This window comes from Hydra vulgaris, chromosome 11 (assembly GCF_038396675.1).
Source record: "Hydra vulgaris chromosome 11, alternate assembly HydraT2T_AEP".
NCBI lineage: Eukaryota > Metazoa > Cnidaria > Hydrozoa > Anthoathecata > Hydridae > Hydra > Hydra vulgaris.
In genome coordinates, this window is record NC_088930.1 from 52567881 (window position 1) to 52595108 (window position 27228).

The 27228-nt window shown below is 28.5% G+C and overlaps 1 protein-coding gene across 2 annotated transcripts in view; it reads left to right on the plus strand.

The window, feature by feature from the left end:
* The window catches only part of LOC101238687 (vacuolar protein sorting-associated protein 41 homolog), a 130957-nt gene that overhangs the window by 12711 nt on the left and 91018 nt on the right, over nucleotides 1-27228 (plus strand). For both annotated transcript variants that reach the window (XM_065809179.1, XM_065809178.1), the window contains 5 exons: nucleotides 3048-3200; nucleotides 6470-6721; nucleotides 6853-6917; nucleotides 15342-15423; nucleotides 15618-15684. In XM_065809179.1, coding sequence (XP_065665251.1) covers nucleotides 3048-3200; nucleotides 6470-6721; nucleotides 6853-6917; nucleotides 15342-15423; nucleotides 15618-15684 — 619 coding nt within the window. The remainder of the gene's footprint in view (nucleotides 1-3047; nucleotides 3201-6469; nucleotides 6722-6852; nucleotides 6918-15341; nucleotides 15424-15617; nucleotides 15685-27228) is intronic.

Sequence of the window (27228 nt, forward strand, 5' to 3'; positions counted from 1 at the left end):
CACAAACACTTAACGATACGTTTAACAAAAAACAAAAACATGCTACTGCGAACAATTTTTATAACCATCGCAGACTAAATATGAAGGGGAAAACCCAATTTGGTTGTGTAAAACTAAACTGAGTTTAAAAAACTCTGGGTGAGCAAAAACATTTATTATTGAAACCAGATGTTTTTTGGACGGAAAAAACTATGCAGATTTGAGAGCCTAAAATTAGGTTCTCATATAATTGCAAAACAACAAATGCTTTTGTTAACACCTCATTCAATAATTTGTTTTGGAAAGTTTAATTACTTTTAACTTATTTTCTAATGTTTATCTATGATATGAACACAACTTGTTTTGACACTTGGGGATCCCTATAAAAGATTTATGTAAATGTAATAGTAGAAAATCCAATTTCAGCACTAAGCAATTATTTATTGATGATTAAGGATGATAAAACTTTAAAACGATACGTTATCTGGATTTCTGAAATGTGATTTGGACCATTGGATGCATTATTTTAATTATAATTATTAATTTGTTTGTCTTTCAGGTAAAAAAACTTTCCTTTTCTCTATGTTTTATGCTTTTTATTTGCTTTTTTAATGTACATAGTTTTTATCAAAGTATCCCATGAGTAGAGTACCTTAACTCAAATTTCTAATTTTACCTTAAATAGTCTCACAAGTTAAACATGTTATATTGTGAAAGTAAATAAATTTAATTTTGTAGGTATAAACTTATTTTACAAGTTGAACTGATTGCTTAAAAAAAAAATTGCATATTAAAAAAAAGGCAAAACCAAGAGTGTATCATGGTGCCTACCATAATTTATTGCAAAGCATTCTTCATTGACACAAGCATGAACATACTTAAGTTTGGAGTTAGCATAATGCTTCAAAGTGTGTTTTCTAAAGCATCCAAAGATTGTATCTACGTCACTGACTCAAACAATGACAATTAAGATAAAGAAAAATAATTTATTGAGTAATTCTGCTGTGTTTATTTTTAAGTAACTTTACTAAAAAAAATTTAAATAACTTTACTACAAAAAATTTTACTTTTTGTAGTAAAGTTATTTCAGTTTTATTTTCTTGGGGCTTTTCCCATTTCTCATAATAACTGATTTTTAAACGCTACTTAAAACTTTTTTTGACAGTTTGATGACTCATAAGTATTTTTTTAAGCAATACCCTGTCAATTTTTTTAAACTATTAAAATTACAATAGGGTCCCCTTTCCAAAAACAATAAAATACTCTGCGTGAACCTTTTATGCTTTGAGATAAATGTATTTAAAGTAGGCCCTAAATTCAAAACTGTGTGGTTTCAAATTATGGTTTTTAGACTAAGAAAGGGTTTTGCTTAGTTTTTTTGAATTTTTTTTTTGAAAGTTCTACATTTCCTTAATATATAAAGAAATTTAGGATACTGTTGTCTCATTGCCTTTAAATTTAGTTTAAATTCACAAAATCCCAATAAAACTTTCTAAGTAATAAATGATCAAAATTCGACCAGACCGTCAAACTTCCAAGTTTTGCAGTTAAAGACCAAAACGACATATAACTGTTAGAGCATCAGGGACTCAATTTGCAATACTCTTGACTCAAAATGCAATACTCTTGACCAACGCTATACAATTAATTGTACTTACAAAGATCTGATAATGAAAGTTGTTTGTGAAGTGACAAGTAACGCGTGCATGATTCATTGATGTTTGAAATGTCCAGGTATATTTTCTTTAAACAAGTTTCTGGATGCACAGCTAATTGACAGCATTGTCATTTGACAATGGCGGGAAGGGATCATTTAATCCCTTTCAAAAAAAAGACAGAACAACATTGATCTGTCAGACAACAACAGTTGAAGTATACAAATTTATGTTATCATTGGCAATAAACAAGTTAACAACTCATTCCTACATTGCAAAATGTCAAGCAAGATACCTAAGACAACAAACAGAAAAGTTGACAAAAGAATGCTGTATTGTCTAAGGTGGCTTTGCAGAAAACTGATTTAAGATGAAATCCAAAGTTATCATTGAAGCAAAACTCAATGCACATTACACCCAGTTGCCCTCTATTAATTAAATGAAAATGACCAGCTTAAAGAAAAATCTCAAAATTCCACTCAAAAAAGTGGGGCCATGCCCTAGCCCTCTCCTCTAGAGTCTCAAGCCCTAAAAAAACAATTTTAAAATGCGTGTTTATTGGCACTACCAAAAATGTCGAAAGTTTCAGAGCTCCAGCTAGTCTGAAAGGTAGTGAAAAATGTATTGTAAGATTTCACTACAAAAAAGTAAGGCCCATGCACTGTTATCCATATATGGAAATCCTTATACTTGCAGATCAAAATCCTTATGTTTTCTGAAAGATTATTGAATATAGAATGATGTGTAATTTTTTTTTAATTTGATATCATCAAGGCCATATGGTTTGCTTTAGCATCAAAATCAGGTATATAAAAAATTGCCTTAAATTTATTTAAATTGATAATTACAGGTACTTGATAATAATTTTTTGCATTTCTGATTATTTTTTTATTGGATTCTTCACCCCAAAAATAGCCAGGTTCAAAATTTTAAGTAAAAATATCAAATTTTTTTAAAGCAATGTGGCTTGGAACTTTTATGTAAAGGTCACAATTCTGAAGGGACAAGAGGAACCTGGCCAAGATCTATTAAAAGTAAAATGATCATATTTCAGAATCTTCTTGGAGCCAGAAGCTAAAATTTTCAAGGAATTCTTTTTTTACTAAGTACTCTAAAAAGCACATAAAAAAATATGGTGAGTTCTTACAAATGTAAATGATCAAGCATGTGATTTTTTGGCGAGCACTTAAAAAAGTGCCAGCCGTAGGATTGGCGGGTGTGTAGGCGAGTGCAAAACTGCAAGAGTGCAAAGGCGCCCGTCAAGCGTAGAAGACAGAACTCAGATTAATCTCACAAGCAAGAATTAGTATTAAATTAAAAAATTAAAAGAATTTTTAAAAAGTTTTTAGTCAAAACAACATTATTTCAATAAATATTGATCATTGTTGTTGCTATTGCTTGAATATTTTTTAGTTTTTAGCTCTTGGCACACATTATGGAGTTGTTCATATTTTGGATCACCAAGGAAACAATATTCGTAAGTTTCCTTCCCATGCAACAACAATTAATCAAATAGCAATTGATAGTAATGGAGATTATGTTTCTAGCTGCTCTGAAGATGGCAGGGTAAAATTATTTTTATTTATGGTTTATTCATGATTTGTTTAAACTATGTTACTTGTGTTTACATTAATTTATAACAATTTTTGTTAATCCCAAGGGCCTAATATAAATTATAATAAATTGGTATTCAGTACATGTTTGAACAACTTTATTATTTAGTTTATAATATATAAGGTTAATATTATATTATATAGTTTACAGTTTTACAAGGTTATAATATAAGTTATGGTTTAAACTGTATCTATCTAGATAAAAAATATTATGTCAAAAAAATTCTTTATTTTATTATTCATTGTTTTGTTATTTTCTTCTTTTAAAAAAAAAAATAGTCTGCATTCAAGATGGTATTTGAAAGCTTAAAGAGTGGAATGCTTAAAGAATGGAAGCTTTTATTTCTTCTCGTCGGTTATAAGTCAAGCCTCATTCTACTCCATGGTTTTCACCCTCTTTTGCAGCTGCTTTATCTAATTCATCTTTTTCAAAAAAACAACTCTCTTGAGAACAAACGGCTATTTATTATTGCAAGAAATCTATGTAAAATGGTGCTGTTAGATGCTAACCTCCATTATTCTCAGTTCACTAAATCTCATGTCTTATCTCAGAAGTTAGACTCTAGAGACTTTTGGAAAATCTTTAACAGCCTTGTTAACAAGGGTAGGTCTAACATTACATCTCTCATTCATGGGACTGATCGTATTACCTCTCCCAGGAATAAGGCAGAACTATTTGCAAAAAACTTTTCTTCTTAATTTGACTCTCGAATCTTATAGCCATTCTCTTCCTTCCATTCCAGTTAAACAGGTTAACCCATTGTTAGACATTTAAATTACTCCAGCTTCCATTGCTAAAGTCATATCTTGATTAAAGACTTCTACAGCTTGTGGTCCAGACAACATTCCTATCATAGTTTTACAAAATTGTTTTCAAGAACTCTCTTTAATTCTCTCTAAACTATTTAATAAATGGTTAACTGAGTCTTGTTTTCCTGTCTGCTGGAAAATGGCATCTGTTGTTCCGATTATCAAAAACTCCGGTGAACATTCTGACCCCACTAATTATTCTCTGATCAGTCTTCTTTCTGATATTAGCAAGGTCTTTGAGTTTTTATTAACAAATTTCTTACATCATATCTTGAGTCAAATAACTTGCTGCAACCCTCAGTATTAGGGTCGGCATTCAGCAATGTCAACCTAACTGTCAACCTGAAAGTGTTTGAGTTCAGCAAAAAATTGCTGACTTTGTTTCTATGTTTTATGGTAAGCCCTTTGAATCAAATTTTGTTTGCCGACCTGATGCCAACCTTGAAAAGATTAAGGTCTGCAAATTATTGCCATCCTCGTTTTTCCTAATTCTGAGGGTTGCTTACTGTCAGACAATCAATACAGTTTTTGATCCTCTCGCTCTACGCCTGACTTGCAAACTGCTGTGACTGAAAGATTTTATCATGCCTTAGACGGAGGCGTAGAGGCTAGGGCTATTACTCTTGACATATCTAAGGATTTTGACAAAGTTTAGCATGCTGGTCTTCTCCATAAGCTTGTTTTATATGGTGTATCTTGGAAAGTTTTTGAGATTATCAAATTGTTTCTTTTTAACCGCTTTATTAAAGTCATCCTCGAAGGCCAACACTCTTCTTTGATTCCAGTAACTTCTAGGGTACCTCAAGGTGATATCATTGGTCCTGTTTTGTTTCTTATCTACATTAATGATCTTCCAGACAACCTTACATCTAAAGTAGCTCTTTTTGCTCAACTTTATACTCCTGTCTTGACAAAAAGTCTTCTTTTTTCGATTGGTTAGAACAAGCCGCCGATCTTGAATTTGATCTCACTTCTTTAACAAATTGGGGCTCACAGTAGCTTGTAAATTTTAACTTCAACAAAAATCAGTTATTTACTGCAAACAACTATTGCAGTACTGACGACATTCTTATATTAATGAATGACAACCCTCTCACTAAGTTCTCTTCTTTACGTCTTCTTGGATTATCGTTTACTACTGACCTTTCATGGAAACCATATATACAATTGATTGCTAAATCAGCATCTGCTAAGGTTGCTTCTCTTTATCATGCTTGCCATTTTCTCTCCTGATTCCATTCTCTACCTCTACAAATCTCTTATTTGTCCCTGTATGGAATACTATTTTCATGTTTGGGCTGGTTCTTCTAATGATTAGTTGGACCCTGTCTATCTGCTAAGTTTGAGTCTCTTTCCCATCGTCATAAAGTTGAATCTCTTTCTCTTTTCTACCAATACTACCATGGTTGCTGCTCAAAAGAGCTATCATCTCTAGTTCCATTAACTAAAACTCATTCTTGCTTGACTCATCATTCATCAAAGTCTCATTCTTTTACTGTATCTGTCACTGCAAGCTCCAAACTTTTATTCGTCTAGTTTGTTCCCCCGCACTTCATCACTTTGGAACTCTCTCCCATCTTCATTTTTTAAAAAATAAGAGTGATATGTTGGGACAGTGCTGACCAAAACCTGCATTTTTTTTTTTATGTATGTCCATGTTCTACATTTGTTTTATTTGAGCGAATTTTTATATTATAAATAATATATAAATTTCTGTTCTTTCTTATTTAAATAATACTATAAACAAGTTTAGGCAATTTTTACAACTGATTGTTTTTTTTGTCATTGACCTTTTTTTTTACTTTTTAAATTTAAATTAAAGTTTTATCAAAAATCTTTCAAGGATTATCACTCAAAAGGATTATCAATATTTCAAGTCTTATATTATAAGTCTTTAACTTATGATAAAACTTAAAATGGTAGCAAACTTAAAATGGTAGCAAACTTAAAATAGTAGCTAACTTAAAATAGTATCTAACTTAAAATTGTAGGTCTTAATTTACAATTTTTTCAAATGAAGTTTAAAACCTTAAATGATTTCTCGTTCAAATAATTTAAAAATTTAAAATTGTGATAAAGTCAGATTTTTAGGTTTCTCATCTTAACGGATTGAGTTTTAATCTTTGCTCTATAAAAAAAAAAAAAAATTTTTCTATAGAAGACTCCACCTTTTATGTTAATGAATTTGAAAATACTGAGCAACCATATGCCCTTTTAAACAAATCCAGACTTCTATTGCAAATTTTGGAAATTTTTATCTTTGTGTGTATGTGTGCACATCTATGCAGCATCTATAAAGTTAATTTTATTGTTAGTATGTTGATAGTTGCACATAGTATATACACAGAAATTAGCTATGGACATTTTTAAAATTTTTACGGGTTTATATTGAAGTTACTCCTTTTTTTTTAGTTTATTATTAATGGACTTTATACAACAGAAAACAATACCCAACTTAATTTTGATTGTCCCATTCGTTCGATTGGTTTGCATCCCGATTTTGGGCGTAGAGGAAACAAACAGTATGTAATTGGAGTTGGGGAAAAATTAACATTATTTGAAAAAGGTTGGATGCGCAATAAATCAGTTATTCTTCATTCTGGAGAAGGATTTGTTCGATCAATTAAATGGAAAAACAATTTTATTGCATGGGCAAATTCTGAGGTTTAAACATTTTACTCAATTGTTAAACCATTAATGATTATAATTTTTATTTGATACAAATATTTAAAAAAAATTTATACTGTTTTCACATTTAATGAACATAAAGATTATTTTACTTTTAATAATTTTAGGGTGTTCAAGTTTATGACATCAATGCTAAAGAAAGAATCACACATATACCAAGAGATCAAACGAGGTTTTTAAAAAGTTTTTAGTTTTTATTAAATATTTATGTATGCATAATTGGTAATTTTAGGTAATATCTGTTCTACATAATCTTTATGTCTTATCGCTAATATGTAATCTGTCATGGTTAGGGTTTATGTTTGTTGTCTTGGTGGAGAGATTTAGGCTATCGCTCTTAACATTTCTATAGCTTTTGATAAAGTTTGGAATGCTGATCTTCTCCATAAGCTTTCTTCTTACGGTGTATCAGGTAACATGTTTAAGATTATTGAATCCTTCCTTTCCAATTGTAGTATAAAAGTCGTGCTCGATGGACAGCACTCTTCTTCATATCCTGTAACTTCAGAGGTTCCTCAAGGTTCTATCTTTGGCCCTATACTCTTTTTAATTTATATTAACAATCTTCCAAATATTCTCACATCTAAGGTGACATTGTTCACTGATGACACTACCATTTATTCATGTCTTGATAAGAAGCCAACACTCTCTGATTACTTGAAGGGAGGATTTGAGCTTGAAAAGGATCTCACTTCTGCTACAGCATGGGGCTCACAGTGGCTGGTGAGCTTTAATACAGATAAAACTCAATTTTGTTCAGCCAATTGTTTTCACAATAATTTAGATCTTCCCATATTTATGAACGGTGATGTACTTGATGAGTCATCTACTCTTCATCTTCTAGGATTAACTCTTACTTCCGATCATTCTTGAAAACCATATATCAAATCCATTGCAAAATTAGCATCTGCTAAGGTTGCATCTCTTTATTGTGCTTGCCACTTTCTTACTCCGGATTCTATTCTTTATCTCTATAAATCTCAAATCTGTCCTTGTATGGAATACTGTTGCCATATCTAGGGCAGATCTTCCAATGATTCCTTTTCTCTTTTAGATAAGGTGCAAAAACGTATTGTAAACATAGTTGGACCTGCTCTTGCAGCCAACCTCCAACCATTATCGTCTTAATGTTGCTTTTGTTTCTATTTTCTAAAAGTACTATAACGGGAACTGCTTTAAAGAGCTAGTGTCTCTTTGCCATCTACTAAAATTCATTCTCGTGTTACTGGTCATTCAAGTCTCATCCTTTTTTTTTGTTTATTCCTAAGGGCCCTAAAAACTCTCACTTGTCTAGTTTTTTTCCTTGAACATCAGTTCTTTGGAATTCGCTTCCTTCCTCTTGCTTTGCTGATTCATATAATTTGTAACCTTTTAAGTTGTCTGTCAATCATTATCTTGCTTCATCTTTATAAACTTCATCTTTTTTTCTTCCAGTAACTTCCAACTCTAACACAATAGAGTGCTTAATGTTCTTAAAAGAACAGAGCAATTATATATTAGTAGAAAATCACTTAACACAATTTTTCATTTTAAGCTGCGTTTCATCAATAAACACTCAATCAAGAAAGGAGTGTTTATTGATGAATCACAGTGTAAAATGAAAAAAAATATTGTTATAAATGTAAATTACTAAAAAAATGAAGCTAAGCATTAGCTAAGTATACAAGATATACAAGCATACAATTTTAAAAACTTTAATATTTTTTACCATTTTGTCACAGTTTATATTTCTTACTACTGCATAGAGGGGCAGATTTGCTTTATTTAATATTAGTGCTAAGTTTACTAAATTTGGCACGAGTGCCAATATAAGGTCTGTCTTTAACATTAAGGTACTAATTTTGTTTAGTTGCAATAGATACTGTTTAAAGAATTTATTCTGGGTCTTTATAGTTTTTTCACATAATAGCCTAATTGACAATGTCATATAATTAACAACAGTGTGTGCATGAATAAGTATTTTGTGAATGCTTTGTGGATTTAGTACCATAGATAGCATTTTATGTAAAAACCTAGCTGTATGTGTCCAATAATCCCTTAATAAATCCGCATCAATCTCCATGACCGCATGAAATATAAATCGCATGAAATATAAACCATGAATCGCATGAAATATAAACCGCATGAAATATAAACCACATGATATATAAATCAGAATAAAATGGAAATTCAAAATAGAGTCCTGTTATTTAAGAAAAACTAGTTCATTTTAAAAAGCCCTTCTGGAAGTGTTCCCATCATTTGAAGTGCTTGAGACGCCAGCCATATGTCTATTAATATCAGCTAATCTAAAATGGCATGAGCAAGTAAAATCAGAAGTCGCTAAAACACAAAGGTCACTGGGTTTCATAAAAAGAACCTCTACTTATTTAAATTCAGACATAGTTAAGTCATTATATTTTACACTAGTGAAATTTTATCTTGAATATTCAATACCAGTTTGGAACCTAACTCTAATCAATGATATAGTAGAACTCAAAAAGGTTCAAAGAAGGGCCACAAAACTCATTGCAGAACTTGGGAGGATTTGATATGCCAATATAAAATATCAAATGGCTTACAAATTGTAAATTGATTCAAAAATCCCAAACTGGTTTTTTCACTAGCAAGCTACGGTCCTTCATCAAACATGCGTGGACACAATATGGAAAAACTTGAGCATTTTTTTCTGAACCAACCTATTTTGTTGTGAAGAATAAATTTGTCTTCCACAACTGAACAGTCTTTTCACTTTCAACAGAAGATGGAGGGCATGATAAATACTTCTGAGCTATTGGAGCTAATTGCTTAAAAAAGTCTTTCTTTTTGCTCCCCACCATACTATAGGACTATCTTTTTGCATGATTATGTCTTGGCTCAAATACATTGAAACTTCACTTTGTAATTTGATATGTTTGCTTTCTGTTTCTTGCAGAACTTCAGATATTGATGCGTTTTTGATTGAAGTGTTTTTATTTATAATAAAATGTTCAAAATTTTGTTTCAGCATTTTGAAAAATCGAAATCTATATTTATTGTAGGGGAGAGTTGCCATAATCGGAACAGCACCTTAATTGGAACACTTGCATTTATTTTTGAAAAAAAAAAAGAATTATGGCTATATTTTGCATTTTTTTAGTGAAATACCTTATTTTCTTTGTTTTAACACATTTTGAAAGTTATTCCTCAAAAAATGCATGTTTATTATTGATTTAAAGTTTTTTTGCATCATTTTTTTGCGGTGATCTAATTTTGTGTTTATACTATATTGATTGCGCTGAGTAAACTATACTGCTGTAGGTTTTACGGTTTTTTGGGTTTAATTCGATGGGATTTAAAATGCAAAACGACAATATAAGCTTATCATATAAGTTGCTGCATGCATGAAATTGTAGTGATATAACAAAATAGTCTAAAGTTTCCTTGGTTGGAACTATAAAGTTTTTTTTTAATCAGTAATAAAATCAAAGGATCCTAGAAATAGTTTATGCGCAATTTAAAAATACTTAGTAACAACCATAAACCTTAAAAATAATACTTTGTTTAGTCTTAATCAATAAGTTAAGAGAACATCATAACAGTTTTTTTTTTAAGCTTTTATACAGTTTTGTCTTTGTAGATTTTCAGTTTGTCCGGTTAATATAAATCCTATTATAAGTTTTAAATGAACTGTTTAAATTTTCAGTGTAAAATCATTTTTAATCAATTTTTGTTGATTTTACTGTGTTTTTTTAATAATATACAACCTGTTCTGATTAAAGAACCAAAGTGTTCCAATTTAGGGAACCAGTTGCCTTGATTGGAACAAAATGGTATCCTTGCAAAAACAAATTTTTATTTCCAATAACAGTGCAATCAATTAGGTCAAGTTATGTTTAAAATTATAGTAGGGTTGTCTGTTTGTATTAATCAAATCATAAATGTTTTCAAAGTTAAGCCATCTTTGGTTAATAAATATTAATTCATAAATGTGTTCCAATTAAGGCAACTCTCCCCTACTTGATGAAAAACTGACATCAAATTAAAATTCCATATGATCTTTTTGTTAAAGACTTTTTGAGCAATCAACAAATCATTTAATAATGTTTTGTAAATTACTATATGTTTCTTCATTTGGAAAAAAAAATTATTTTTATAACTTGGATCTAAAGATGTGGCTAAAATGAGATTTTTGTCATTGAGATATTTTTTATATCTTTTATTCTCTGATTTTTTACATCAGGGATTATCTATTCCCAGATATTTCCGGAATTCCAGATATTTTATTTAACTTTTAGTTTTTCCCAATATCCAAAACATTTTCCATAAATATTAGTATAGGTATATATTTTTGTAATATATTTATTTTTTAAGCTTATTCAATCATCGCTCATGGAAAAATTAAAAGTTTGAAACAAAAAATTAAAAACAACACAGCTAAAAGCAAAATTAAAAAGAAAATAAGGGAAAATATCTTCCATATATTTTATCCAAACGAATTTCCAGATTTTTAAAATATGACCTGGATGATCTGTGTTATATTCTTTTAAAGTCCCTATCCTAAAAACAAGGGAGACTTTTTAGCTTGAATCAGCATGGTTTTTATAACTTGTTGGAATTATAAATGCAATTGCTTCACGCTCTCTTAATAAGTTTGTTATATTAAACATTTTTAAAAATTGTAGTAATTTTTCTAAAATAATCCATTCATTGTTTTCAAGTTTAGAGTTATCATTATCACAACAAAATGCGATTAAAGCTTTTTAAATATAGAAAATATAGAAAATAAATAGTTAAAAAAAAATCATAATTCTCAGGTAATAATAACAAAAGGAAAAATTAAACAAACAAAAATGTAGTAATAATAATTGCAGTAATAACAATAAAAAAATTACTAGTATATTTTGATGATAAGAAGTAATAATGCGGAGAAGTAAGAATAAATTTTCTTCTTAAATATAGAAAAAAATGTGAGCGTAAAAAGAATTTTAAGACAGAATGTCAGCAAAACATTAACCAAATATTTAAGAGTGAAAATTGATAGTAATATTTCTAAAAATCAACGTCTAGCTATCAATGAACTCAAAAATTTAATCAACATAAAATTATATCCATTTGATAAAGGTAATGAGTTTGCCATTTTAAATTCAGAATCAGCAATACAAAAAATAAAAGAACAACTTGGCAATTGTGCAATATCTGCAGTTAATCCAACTCAGAAGTTCCTAAATCTTATTCAACATACCCTTAGTAAATTAAAAAAAGATAAAAAATTAGATAAAAAAACATATGATAAAATATATACTTTAGATGCAATTCCGTCCCGTTTGTACAGTTGTATTAAAGCACATAAAAGTGAAAAAGGTTAACTAATGGGAATAATAGTTTTGACAATCGGCATGCCACCTCATAAACTTTTGCAACATCTTGTTGAGATCATACAACCAACTTTAAATAAAAATGAATGCCATGTTAAAAATTTATCTTTGTTTGTATCAACTGCGAAAGAATGGTTTATTAATGACGAAGTTCAAGTGCCATTTAATGTTATTAATTTATACCCATCAGTGCCACTTGATAGAGCAACTATTACAATTATCAATATGCTAAGCAAAGATAGATATGATCTAATACAACGAACTAAATTATCTTTAGTAGACATTCATAAAATAATTGCTCTATGTGTTAGTGAGTGTTATTTTTTATGGGAAGACAAAATATATATTTAAAAAAACTCTGGTCCAATAGGTCTATCCATAATGGTCGTCATGTCAGAAGCATATCTACAACATATTGAATCTAATGCTATTCAACAGGCTTAAACGTCAATATTGCACCAAAAACTTATAAACGTTACGTTGATGAAAGCCATGCTCGATTTACTAATATTGATGACACAAATTCTTTTTAACACTTTTAATTCACAAGATAAATCTATCCAATATACATGTGAATACGAAAATGCTCAACACCAATTAAATTTTTAAGATATTTGTATTTCAACCAATCACTGCCTTCACAAATATGAGTTTTTATACACCGTAAAGATGCAACTACAAACGTACTTATAAAACCGAAATCATCTATTTCACTGAATATTGCAGTTGGTATTTTTAAAGATTTTTTAGCTCGAGCATACAAAATTTGTTTAGAGCATAACATTCCAGATGAAATTAATTTTTTTATTAAGATTTTTACTGAAAATGAACATTCATATAAACAGTATTCAGAAATTGCTAAAAATTATAAATACTCCACAAATTCATCTTGTTCTCAAAAAACTGATACCAAAAGTTTTGTTGTTTTACCATGGGTCCCAAAATTAAGGCTTGTTCTTAGAAGAGATTTTTGTAAAGTTGGTGCTAAAAGTCTTCCGTTTTGGTAATCCCTTGATCAATATACTTTGCTGAAACAAGTCTAAACTGCCTCCGAATCCGTCATCCAGAAGTGGACCAACTTAATTGCACATGCCACATGTGCATGCCACATGTTATATTGGTGAAACAAGAAAAAAGATTTCTACACGAATTCAAGAGCATAAAAATAATGTTACAAAAGCCAACTGGGAAACATCTGGAATAGTAGAACATTCACAACATTGTAATGGTAAAATAAACTGGGACATCCCTAAAACGCTTTCTGTTATTTCAAACAACTTCACAAGAAAAATTTGTGAGGCCATTGAAATACAACGTTTACAATGTACAAAATCTAAAGAAAAACGTGTTAAAACGTGCTAGGATTACTAATGTTAACAAATTTTGTGCAAAAAGTTGTACATTTACATATGCTTTAGTAGTTTGTCCTAAGCTAATAAAACATAAAATGTACATGAAATTTAATTAAATCTAGCAGTATGTTACCGTATATATATATTCTACCAATATGCTCAGGTCATGTTTTGATATGGATTTCAATGATCACATGCTACTGGTAACATTTATGCAGTACAGCCTCCCATATGTCCTGCTGCATTGTAGTGTGTGCTTTTCAAGGCAGAAGCTAGGTTAGTTAACTCTGACATTTGAATATTATTTGATCTATATCACTATCACATTCTGCTAGAGGTTGTGAACAAGATTTGTGTCTCACAAAATTGTTCACCAAAATACCTTTTTTTTTTTATCTGTTAGGTATTTAAGTCTATAAATTGAGTAATCTCATATTTTAACATCTCAATATATTATTTTGAGTCTTAAACTTACTCTCTGACAATTTTGATTTTTCTTATTTTAATGATAACTTGCTAACTGTTATAACAAGTTCTATCATAGTTCTATCATGCATTACATGGATGTGGCAATGCAAGACTACTCTTAATATAATTAAAGCTTACTATAAGGCATGCTGGCTTCATGCCAAAAAAAAGCTCTTTTTATATGGTGAAAGTTTTTAAAATTAATGAATCTTTTTTTTTACAACAGCAGTTTAAAAGTTTTTCTTGATGGATAAAGTTCTTTTTCATGTGATTTCTGAGGCACAATTTTTTGACAGCTCAAGGTTTGTAGTGACTGGTAAATTTTAACCCAAACAAAATTGTTTACTGCCGGTGTTGTAGTTGAGTCTCCAACTAACAAGTCACAAATTGACCCAAGACACAAAGTCACAAGTCAAGTCCCATCAACATTTTTTCAAGTCCAAGTCAAATCACGTTAATAGCACAATTGTTTAGAAGTAATATTAAATTAAATACTTTTAATGAATGAAATATGCACATCAAAAAATTTTCAACTTCCGTAACTTAACATAAAATTCTTAATATAAAAGCATATTATAAACATAAACAAAACGTTACACCAACTTTTAATGAAATTTATTATTATTAACAGTTTTGGTAGCTAATTGTAGTTATACAGTTAAAACATCTCAAAATAGTTGAATTATAAAACAAAGTCAAGTATTACGTTTGAAAAATATGAGATTTGACAGCATCTGATCCAACATTCTAGTGTGATGTAAATTCATAATAAGACCCCCTTGTGAAAACACTTTTACCACTGAAGCACTGGATGCGGGAACTGACAAGACACTCATGACAACTGCATAAAAATCTATTTAAGTTATCTTATTATGGTTGATCCTAAATTCTAAACATTTAGAGAAAGAGAATTACAAACATTAGTTGCAGACTGTTTAAATAATTATCTAGCTGCATGGCAACTGACTGTGTTGACACTGTTGCAGCCAGGCTTGCATTGCAGTAGTTGTCAAATAAATGAGGTATTTTAGTTTGCACTTTAATATCTTTAGTAGTAACAGCTGTTGAATTGGCATTGACAGTTAATCTGTCTGATGCTGCAGTCAATGTGTTTTCTTAAAGCATATGCCCTATTTAAAAAAATGTAGACTGCTTTGCTTCCAGCAACACTAAATCTATATTATAAAAAATAAGTTTGTATCCAAAAGTTTAAATAGAATTAAAATATAATTGCAAGTTAAGTTCATTTGTCATCAAGAATATTGCATAATTATCCAAGGTTATAGGGTTATCATTTTGATTATCACAAAAAAAACTTTGTTGTATAACTTTAAAATCACTGTTATTATAATACTTAAAATTTCTGCATTTGTTGCAAAATTTGTTAAAATTGTCTAAACCATATTTGAAAACCAGAAATGATTTATTTAAACTTTTCAGTGCACGTGATGAATTATTTCATTGTAATTTATATTGGAAAGATAACACTTGTTTTTTTGTGGCATGGGGAAATTCAATTAAAGTAAGTTTTTTTTTACATTGTTTAAATGAATACTTGACTATAAAAAATACTTATACAAAGCAGATAAAATAATTAAAGGTACGACAAAATTCTTTACCCCTTTTGTAAAAATTGTTAGCTGCAATAATACAAGTTTAATCTAACAAATTATTTTTATAATATCAAGTTAAAAAAAATTTAAATTTATTAATTAGGTTTGTATTGTAAAAGAAAGACCAGCAAATGATATAAGAAGTCTACCTCGACATTTTGTAGAAATTGGTAAGTTGTTACTTTGTTCAAAGAATTTAAAACCTGATTTAATGCAGTGTTTTTTGGCTTTAATATCATTTTATGTAGATTTTATGAGATGAAAAAAGTTTTTAAATTGCAAAATTGAGAGAAAGGAATAAAATTTGCTAAAGTAACAAAAAAAAAGAATTAAAAAAGCTAAAAATTTGCTGTTTCTAACTATTGTTGTGTAATGGTCATCATAAAAATAAATAATAAAAAAATGAATAGCAAACACAAAAAATGTTCAAAAATGACGCATTGGGTTGATCAGGGTTTATTGCTTAGTTTCACCTGCTCATACAACACCGTGTTGTTGTATTTTGACATTTATGATATTTTTGCTTTTTGTTATTTAATGCTGATTTTTAAATTATTTTTTTTTTATAAATTAGACAAAGCTGGCTTTAAAATGAATAAAAAATTTTTTTTATTTTTTTGTAATTAATTTTGTATTAAAGTCTGGTTTTTTTTATCAATTTTGCTTGTTTAAGATAAAGAGGTATGCATCAAAAAGTTGTATCTATTATTTTAAACCATGGGTACTTGTACAGGCTTGCTGTGCATTTGTTGCGATTTGACTGGTAAATGTAGTAAAAAAAAAACATTGCAAGCAATCAACTAAATGTTTTTTGTTTTTTGTTTTTTAAAAGGATCTTAACAAGTGCCAAGACAAGTTGTGTTCATATTTTAAAAAATGTTTAAAAAATGTTTGGGCTAAATTTTTAGATTGAAACTAAATAATAAATGCATACCAATAAAATTAAATTTGTTGTTTTAGTTGAAGCTCGCTGTCCCCTTTTTTTTTTGGTTCTCTGAGTCTGTATAATGTTAGCTGTAATCTGCAAACTTGATAATTTATTTCATGCGTGTTAAATTCATAACAGTTTTGGTATATGGCGTCATCAAAAAATTTTTTAGATATAAAGATATCGTATTATTTTTTCTGCCACAATCATCAAATCATATTTACTTGTATAATTTTTTACTAAATTCCGAAAAATTTTTGTGGTACAATTAAAAATAAAATAATATATATGGCTTTGATATGTGAGTAGCGCAATTTGTTTTAAACAATTGTAGGTATAACTTTTTATCAAGATTTTTATATAAAAATATGTAAAACATTTTATATCGACTTTATTTTGTAAAATAATTATGGTTTATAAAATTATTACGGTTTTTAAATTTTTGAAGTTTTCAAAGTAACAAAATTGCAATAATTTGGGTGAAAATATAAAAGTAGCACATTAGTCCATTTTCAAAATTGAGCACATTTGGTCCATTTTCAAAATTGAGTTTTTAATGTTGAAACTATTCTTCCGATACTTTTTTAACTGGTAAGAGACAGGTTTTAATATGATATGCTTTAAAAATATGACATGAATTGAGAAATGCCAATACAAAATGTTCTATAAAAGCACTCTATGATGATTTGACAATTTAAATCACTGTCTGTCTTGAATTATTGCCAAAATATGAAAATTATTGCGTTAATTAAAAGTAAGCTGTCTGGATCTTATGCAAGGTATAAACTGTATAAAAAAGAGCACAAAAGTTATATACATCAAGTTTTTTATTGAATTGCAAATTTTTAATCAAACTTTAAAATGACAATTTGCACTGTTATTGGATGCTGTGGTAATGCAAGCACATTGGGTTCTCATATATTTTTTTATCTATTATCCTCAAAGTTAATAACTGATACTTAATAGAAAAAGAAAATTGGTATGCATAAGTTTTGATGGTTCATGTTTCAGCATGTCAAAAAAATGAAAAGAAGGTGGATCCATCATTTGAAAACGGAAGTAAATTAGGGAGGCTGTTCAAAAGCGATAAAGATTTCTTCAAAATAGCTTATTTTGGGGATGATATCCTGACGGGAGTTTCTAGGAATGAGTATTAAAACATTTGAAATGTCACATACCACAGTATTGAATCCTTTTAAAGGTCAACATCATACCCATTTTCTGACTAGAATCTGGTATTATACTACATAATTTACAAATTTATTTAATGCGGATATATTTTTATACTCTTTCTTTGAGTATTTCTGCTTGTAATTTTCCTTATTTAAATGTGTTTGTTTTCGTTGTTTGTTTTATAATACTGCTGCTTGTTGTTGTGTTTTATGTCTAACAAATTGAGGAATTTTTTAATATTATGTTATTTGGTTTATCACATTGCCCTTACCACAACCATGGCAATCAGTTATAATTGTACTGTTTTTTGCAAAATTTGTTGATAAAATTATGACGGTTACTCTCACCGATAATAAATTGAACAGTGAAACTACTTATAGTTGTTATTCCTGGCATCCAATCAGATTAATTATCAGATTATTAATCAGATTCATAATCAGTTTTTTAATCAGATTCATAATCAGATTATTAATCAGATTTCTAATTTTTCTGCCTAATTTATCCATTTATTAATACAGATTATTACTAAAATGTTCTGTTGATTTTTTCTGGTAAGTAGAAAGTTTTGGTTGAAACTGTAAAACCTACTCACCTCATGTATAGAGTTTACTACAGACTGTTCAAATTAAGCATAAACTAATATTTAACTAAAGAGTAAGAGTGCATAGTATTAATTAAGTAAAACTAAACAGAAATTAAGCATAAAAAAGGAATATTTCCACTAGACCGTATAAAACAAATTGAATATAAAACGAATACTTACAATAAATCATGTAAATTAAATTTAAATATATATATGCGCTGAATATAAAATAGCTGCACCATACCGTAAACACTTAAACAAAATTAAAACGAACTATAATCCGTGTAAATAGTAAATTGTGTAAAAAGTAAATATGAACTAAAAAGAGAATGAATAACATCACTAAACCATACAACCTAAATAAAATATAAATTAAATGTATAACGAATATTTGCTGTAAACCGTACTGGTTTAAGCTAAATAAAAACTAAATACTAAAAGAATAATTTTACTAAAACCTATATAATAGTTTAAGTATAAAGTGAATATAATAAAACGAGTGACTTGAATAAACCATATAAATTGAACTAAGTAGAAACTAAATATAAAACAAATTATTTTTCTAATAACCATATAAATCAAACTTAATTCAAGTTAAAATGGATATTTGTACTTAAGTATGCAAAGTTAGTTATAATATAAAACAAATAATCAAACTAAACCGTATAAACTAAATGTAAACTAAATATAAAACAAGAAACCGCATCAAAAACTCTAATAATAACAAAATACGTATAATTGTGTCATGATTTCTGCTGGTTTCTAAAACAAAACAAATTTAAATTTAAATAAAAAAAAATTATTTAATAATAAGACAGTTATACTGTTTCTTCTCTTAATTACCTGCACACTGAACATCTGTTTAAAATAGTATAGCTAGTACACTAATACTTTATCCAATGTTATCAATCACTACAGTAGTATAAAAAGGGCGTTCCAGCACATTTTTAACCATATACCTATCCATATTCTCATATCATATTTCAACCATATACCTATCCATATTCTCATATCATATTTCAACCATATACCTATCCATATTCTTATATCATATTTCAACCATATACCTATCCATATTCTCATATCATATTTCAACCATATATCTATCCATATTCTTATATCATATTTCAACCATATACCTATCCATATTCTCATATCATATTTCAACCATATACCTATCCATATTCTCATATCATATTTCAATCATTTCAACTGAGCTAAAATAATATATATATCAACCATAATATATTAATATATTATGGTTACAAACTCTCTTACAAACTCTGAGCTATTGTAATTTTGTAAATTCGAAGAATTTTTCAAGTGAAATCTACTTTGCATTAGGTCTTTCAGACCCATAAGAAGTAGGTCATTGAGACCTTAAGCATAAAAGAAATTTAGCTTAAGCGTAATAGTAAATTACTCCTATTAAATCAAACTTATCAATTCTTTATTATCAACCCATGAGTTGAACGAATCAGGATACCCATACCACTTTACTAATGACTTGTTTTTAAGTTTATGAATAACTTTTTCAATCCTAAATATATTTTGTTCCTTTTTTTGCATTTCTTTGAACTGAACTTGTGACACTGTAAAAACTTCTTCAGTCCATCTCGGTGTGTATCCTTTTTCAAACGTTCCTTTCTTTTTAGTTATCCTAATTCTATCACCAATTGAAAACTTTGGTCTTACAGACTCTGATCGTACATTTCCATTTAGATTTAACCAAACAATATTTTCATTCTTTTTATTGCTAGCTTCAACTGGTGTCATTTTAATTGAGGAATGCTTTGTGTTGTTGTATTTATTTACCATTTCATCTAAAACGTTGATATATTTTTTAGTAGAATTAGCTGAAAAGTACTTAAACATTTTATCTTTCATTGTTCTATTCCAACGTTCAACTACACAACTTTTTTCTTCATTTTTAGTCGAGTATAACTCAACACCTAGAGCTTTAACATACTTATTATAAAATTCTAAGCCTTTATCTACCCATATTTTTTGACACTTTCTTTCTTGGAAGATTTTATTTAAAGCATTAGCAACATCAACTCCAGTTTTACTCTTCATTGGAGCAATCCATCCATACTTAGAAAAAACATCTATTACCATTAATAAGTATTTTATACCGTCATTGAATTTGGAAAAAGATTTCAGGTCAATTAAATCAGCAGCCCATATTTCATCAATTCCATTTACAATCACTTTTCTTTTTCTGAAATGTTTTGCAACTGGTCTATGAAGTTCGTTTGCAAGTTTGTCAGTCCATTTCAGATCCATAAGAATTAGGTCTTTACCCTTTTCTTTTTTACTGATCGTTTGTAGTTTTTTTGAGTAGTTTCAACACCCAAACCAAACTTTGCTTTAGATGATATAATAGGTTTTATAATACCTCGTTTAATTCTTTCACGTGTTGTTGGATTTTTTATAGAATCCATTTCTTCGATCATAATTTTATCAGCTAAATTTCTTTTTGCAGTATCATTGAAGTATTTATAAGCAAGATCGTGATAGTAAGCTGCATTATCAACTCTATCTATAGGTTTACTCCATTCTTTATATGCGTCAGTAGAAGTTAATCGTTCAGGACCTGCAAAGTTTATTCCAGGTAAATGCATTTCACCTGGAAACTTCGACCATGGTAGTTTTATTTTACGTGTTGCTGAATTAAACAAACTCACTAAATCTCCTCCTTTTTTTGATGATACAAATTGAGTTTTTAACTTTCTGCAAATAGCGCAAGTTCCATGTTGCATATTTCTATTGTTTTTACTCACAACATTTTGCAAGTTTAGTGTATTTGTTTTGTTTCTACATTTAACGCAGTACATTTTTTTATATATTTAAGAAAAAAATCTTATATATATATATATAAAATGCCTATTGATATTAAAGATTACTTATGTAAAGCGAATAACAATAAGAGAAATAATAGTAAGTTTTTTCCTAATTATTGTTGGAATTATTGTTGGAAATTTGGGTTGTGGAAAAACTACTTTATTAATGAATTTACTTTTGAGACCTGGTTAGACTATAATAATTTACAAGTTTTTGGAAAATCTCTTTTTCAACCAGAATACAAAATAATAAAGCAATCTTTTGAAAAAAAATTGCCAAAAGAAATTGTTGCTGAAATATTTGATCTACAAGACCAAATAGAAAAATTAGATGCAAGCACTGCGCTTATAATTGAAGAAGTTTCAAAAAATTTGAAAGATAAAGCAGATATTGAGTGTAAGTTTTTTGAAACAGCTGATGATGTACCAAATCCTGAGGATCTTGATATTAACAAGAATAATTTAATGATATTTGATGATTTACAATTAACAAATGAAAATAAGTGTGAAAAATATTATTCAAGAGGAAGACATAGTAATGTCGATTGTTTCTATCTTGCACAAAGTTATTTTGAGATACCTAGGTGAACTATAACAGAAAATACAAATTTTATTTGCTTATTTGAGCAAGATCCAAAGAATTTAAATCAAATTTACAATGATCGTGTTTCAAATGATATGCCAATTTGAGTTTAAAGATTTATGTAATAAAGCTTGGTTAGAGCCTCATGGATTTGTTATTATAGATCAATTTTATAAAAAAGGTTATGGAAAATATAGAAATGGATTAAATTGTTTTTATATACCAAATTGATGAAAAAAAAAATTTTTTAAATATCTTCTATATAAAAACAAAAATGACATGTTTATTAGTGAGCGGAAATAGCAGTATATTAGGAACTAATTTTTCTCCTACAATCGAGCTTGATAATAAAAAATGAATATGAAATGGCTCTAATTATTATAGATACATTTTACAGTTTTCCTAATATTAATTCTTCAAACAACAATTTTAAATATAGCGCAAATAATGGATCAACTTGGAAGTATATAAACATTCCAGTTGGATGTTATGAAATTGACAATATAAATAATTATATACAATCGATTATGATAGGAAATGGTGATGCAAGTTCAACAGTTCCAAATATTACAATTGGAGCAAATGATAATACATTAAGATCATCTTTAACTATTGCAGCTAGTTATAAAGTTGATTTTACAACTCCAAGTTCAATTAGAACTATTTTTTGTTTCAACAGTGGAATACATTCAGCAGGATACTATATATCAACTGATATAGTAAAAATATTAAGTGTTAATAGTATACTAGTAACAAGTGATATAATAGCATCATCGTATTTAAATGGAGTAACTAGTAACGTTATATATTCATTTTTTCCAGCTGTAGAACCTAGATATAAAATTATTGAAAAGCCTCATTACGTAACTTATTCACCATTAATACTAAAAAAAATATCAAGAATGGAAAATAGATCGCTTGATCAAGATGGAAATCTTTTGGATTTACGAGGAGAAGAAGTAACTATTAGATTTCATATAAGAGAAGTAAATAAGTTGTAAAATAATTTTTTAAAAAATTATTTTACTTACATATAAAAATGAGTAAATATACTAATATTAAAGTAAATATTTCAGAGGGACAATTGGAAAAAATTAAAAAAGCAATTGATGAAGATGGCTATGGAGCCCATTCAGATCTTAATGGTGGTCATATTAAATTAGCCCATTCAGATCTTAATGGTGGTCATGTATTAGCTGTAACAAAAAGGCAATTGAATAAAATTACGAAAGCATATGAAAATGGTACTGGTGTGATAATTAATTAAAGTAAAGCGCAACTCATTCACAATTCTAAAATAGAGGGTGGATTTCTTGGAGCACTATTACCTTTCCTTGGTACAGTTGGAAGATTTTTATTATCAAGCGTTGCTCTAGCTCTTACAACAGGTTTATTAACAGGAGTAGGTTCGGCAGCTGGATCAGCTATGGTTGATAAAATTACTGGAAGGGGTATTGTGTACTTAAAAAAAAAAGGAAAAGGAATTAAAATGACTGCTGCAGGAAATGGTTTATATTTGAGACCATGGAGTAAAGGTGGCTCTATAGGTGATGGATTGTACTTACGTAATGGAAATGGATATACATCAACAGGATCAGGTTTATTATTAGGGCCAAATTCACCATTTGCTAATATTCCATTTTTGAATATACTTTTATGATTTCTTAAAATTTTTTATAATTTTTTATAAAAAATAATTTTTATAAAGATTATTAAAAAAAATGTCAGTACATAAATTTATAAGAAAAATACCAAATGAAATTCCAAAAATACTTCTTAATTCTAAAGTACACAAAGATTTAGAGCATCCTCCAGTGTTAATAAAAGTTTGGTGTAGTAGTTAATGAAGGTGTTGTGTTAGTTTCATTAAAGGAAGAACTTAAATTAAAAATGTTAAGCTTACAAAACTCTGTAATATCAGAGACTGTTGATGATATTATAATAAATGTTGTTAATAATTCTGATTCTGATATATTGATTAAAAAAGGGGATAGTTTATGTTGTGTGAATTTATTGTAAATATTTTTTTAAAAAATTATTTAAAAAAAAATTATTTTTACTTATTAAAATGGAGTTTAATTGCAAAAAGCTATGTAATAATATTTATTCAGATATACAAAATGCTGAAAATGATAAAAATTTCAATAAAATATATCCAAACCTTGCAATTGCACCTGATGAAGAAAATAAGATTGTTAGTGCACATATATATCGCCTAAACACAATTAGTGAGATTCAAAATGAAATAGAGAGTGAGAGAGAAAAGAGAAATATGTTAAGTAAAAAGTATCATAGAGCTGTAAAATAAATTTCAGCAATTGATAATTCATTACTAGCAAGCACTATGGTACTTGGAATTATTGGAATTGGATTTTTAGCAACAATAATTGCAGCACCAGTAGCTATTGCATGTGAAGGTGCAGCATTAGGAGCAGGTGTTTTATCATTAATAGGAGGGCAAGTTAATAAAAAATTAAATTTAAAAACAGAAAAGCATGATTAAAGTACTTGCTGATTCAAAACTAAATACAATAAGTGACTATATTTCTAAAGCTTTAGTAGATGGAAGTATGATGACAATGAATTTAAACTAATACTTAGTGAACTTGAAAAATTTAAAGCCATGCTTGAGCAAATTAGAACAAATTCAAAAGAATTAATTAATGAACAAACTAAAGAATCAATAATTAAACAAGGAAGAGATGAAGTAATTAATATACTCAAAAGCAGATTTAGTAAAAATTTTAACGTCAAAACATAAAAACGATTTTACTTTGTGTTTTTTATATAATTATTTATAAAAAAAGCAAAATGTCATTTCTAGAAATTGAAGATATTGAAAAAAGAGACAAAATTTTTAAAGAATTCTTAGAGATTAAAAAAAGAATACATCAGAATACTTTAAATGAAAAGATGGGTGAAACTAATTTACAGTTAGGATTAGAAAAATTGTACAAGCCATTAATTGATAGTCAAGATGGGATAAAAGAAAACATATCTAAATTGCAAGATCAAGCTGATAAATTCGCACTCACTTTTTTAAATTCTTATCCTGAAGCAAAAAGAGAGATATTGATGACTGAAACTAAAATACTTTTACCATCTCATGAAGAATATAAAGGTATGAGAATAGGAAAAACTGCAACAGATTATCTAAGAATGTATGCTAATAGTAAAAAATCTACAGATACTATATTTGGAATACATTCTAAAGATGATATATTTTATATTGGAAAAAAACCAATACATATTAATGATAATAATATAACTATTGATGATGAAACATATTATGGTACTCCTGGTCTTTGGGAGTTAATAGTAAAGTTTAATCCTAATAAAGGAGTATATAGTGAAGATGATCTTGAAAAATATAGAAATATATTAATACAGACAGATGCAATTACTTCTGAAAACCCATACAAACCAAAGTCGTCTTCTAGTGGAAAATACAGAGAAATAATAGCCCCTATTTGGAGAGACATAAAAGAAAATAGGAAGCGTGAATCAAAAGGAAATGGAATAAGAACATAAATACAAACTATAATTCTTCCTAGCGACCCTGATGCATTAGTTGATAAGCTTAATTTATGTATAGCTGCATGTAGAGCAGGTAACACTGGAGCAAGAAATGAAGCTGTTGCAATTTGTGATGAATTATTAAGACAAGGTATAATAGATAGTTCACAGTATAAAGCAATACAAAATAATTTCTAATATATATCAGTGTGTAAAAAAAAATATATAGTACATAAAAATGTTAATTGTTAATAATAAGAGATATATAAAGAAACATGTTGTTGGAGGAAGTGGTATATTCGAAAGCATAAGAGATTTATTTAAACGAATAAAAGCGTCAAATGTAACAAGTGTCATCAGCTATGTTGAAGAAGATGGCTGCTACTGATTTAGGAAAAAATGCAATAACTGCTGCTAAATCAGCAGGAAAAGAACTTTCAAAATCAGCGATAGAAGCTGCTAGAAATGCTACAGTTGAAAAAGGATTATACAATAATCAACTAATTGATAAAGCATCTTCAAAAATAGTTTCACAACCTTTTATTAGTGAAAAAAATAAAGAAATTCTTTCAAATTTGGAAGCATCTAATGATCTTATTAATAATAGGTCTGAAATACCAAAAAATATAAATAAAATGATGATGGGGTCTGCAATAAGATCAGTAAAAAAAGTATCAAATAAAAATGCTATAAGAATACAAGATATGGTCAAACAAAGACAAGGACTTCGACTTGCGTAGATTTAACTTGCATAAATTTAGTTTTCGTAAAATTTTTATATCGTTTTTAAGAATTGTCAATCAAAAAAAAAATTTTGTATTGTATATAAAAAAATAAAATGACGACTTCTGAAGTATTTAATTTTACAGAAATGCCAATTATAGATAATGGAATTGAAAGATATGAAGAACATGAATATAAACCAATTAATGGCACAAATCTAAATAGTCCTGGAGAAATAAGAATCAACATTGAGCAACAAGATTTGTTCACACTTCTATCTAAAGCATATCTCTTATTTGAAGGATCACTTGTTAAAGCTGATGGAACAGCTTATGCTAATACAGATGCAGTGGCGCTTACAAATAATAGTCTTATGCAATTATTTAGTCGAACAACATACCAATTATCAAACCAAGAGATAGAAGCTGTTTATTATCCAGGTCAAGCAACTACAATGTTAGGAATGCTTAATTATGCAAATGACTTTTAATTAGCTCAAGGATTAAATCAATTGTGATGTAAAGATAATAAATCAACAACAGTACTTACTGATAACATAGGGTTTGCAACAAGACAAGCATACATAGTTCAGAAACCAACTGCAAAAGGAACATTTTCATTTTGCGTACCATTAAGGCACATTTTTGGATTCTGTGATGATTACGACAAAGTTATTTATGGGCTTAAACATACAATAACTCTTGTAAGACAAAGTGATGATAGTGCAATTTTTAGGCTTGCTGCTGTAGCTGCAGGAAAAGTTAATCTTAATAAAATATCATTGTTTATGCCAAATTTGATCCCAGCAGATGTAGAAAAGTTTAAACTTTATGGGGAAATTGAAAAAAAGTGACAATTCCAGTAAGTTTTCGAATGTGTCGGTGTGATAATACAACTGTTCAACAATCTACTTCATTTAATTGGTAATTGGCCGTAAAGACATCTCCTGAAAATCCAAGATACATTATTGTCGGATTTCAAACAAGTACTGGTGACCAAACTGCTAATGCTTCAATATTTGATCATTATGACTTGAAAAATATGTACATTATGCTTAATAATAATGACAGATATCCTGCTGTTGATTATAATTTGTCATTTCCAAATCAGCAAATTTCAAGAATTTATAGAGAAGCATCTGTGTTTAAAGAAAAATTTTATGGAATTAATGAATTAAACGCAAACAGCAATATAATACCTTCTGACTATAGAGATTTATACCCACTCTTTGTTTTTGATATTAGCAAACAATCAGAAAGAATAAAATCATCAACAATACAAGTACAAATTAGAGCAACATTTAATACAGCTGTACCAGCAAATACTCAGGCATATGCTCTTGTATTATCTGATAGAATGATGGAA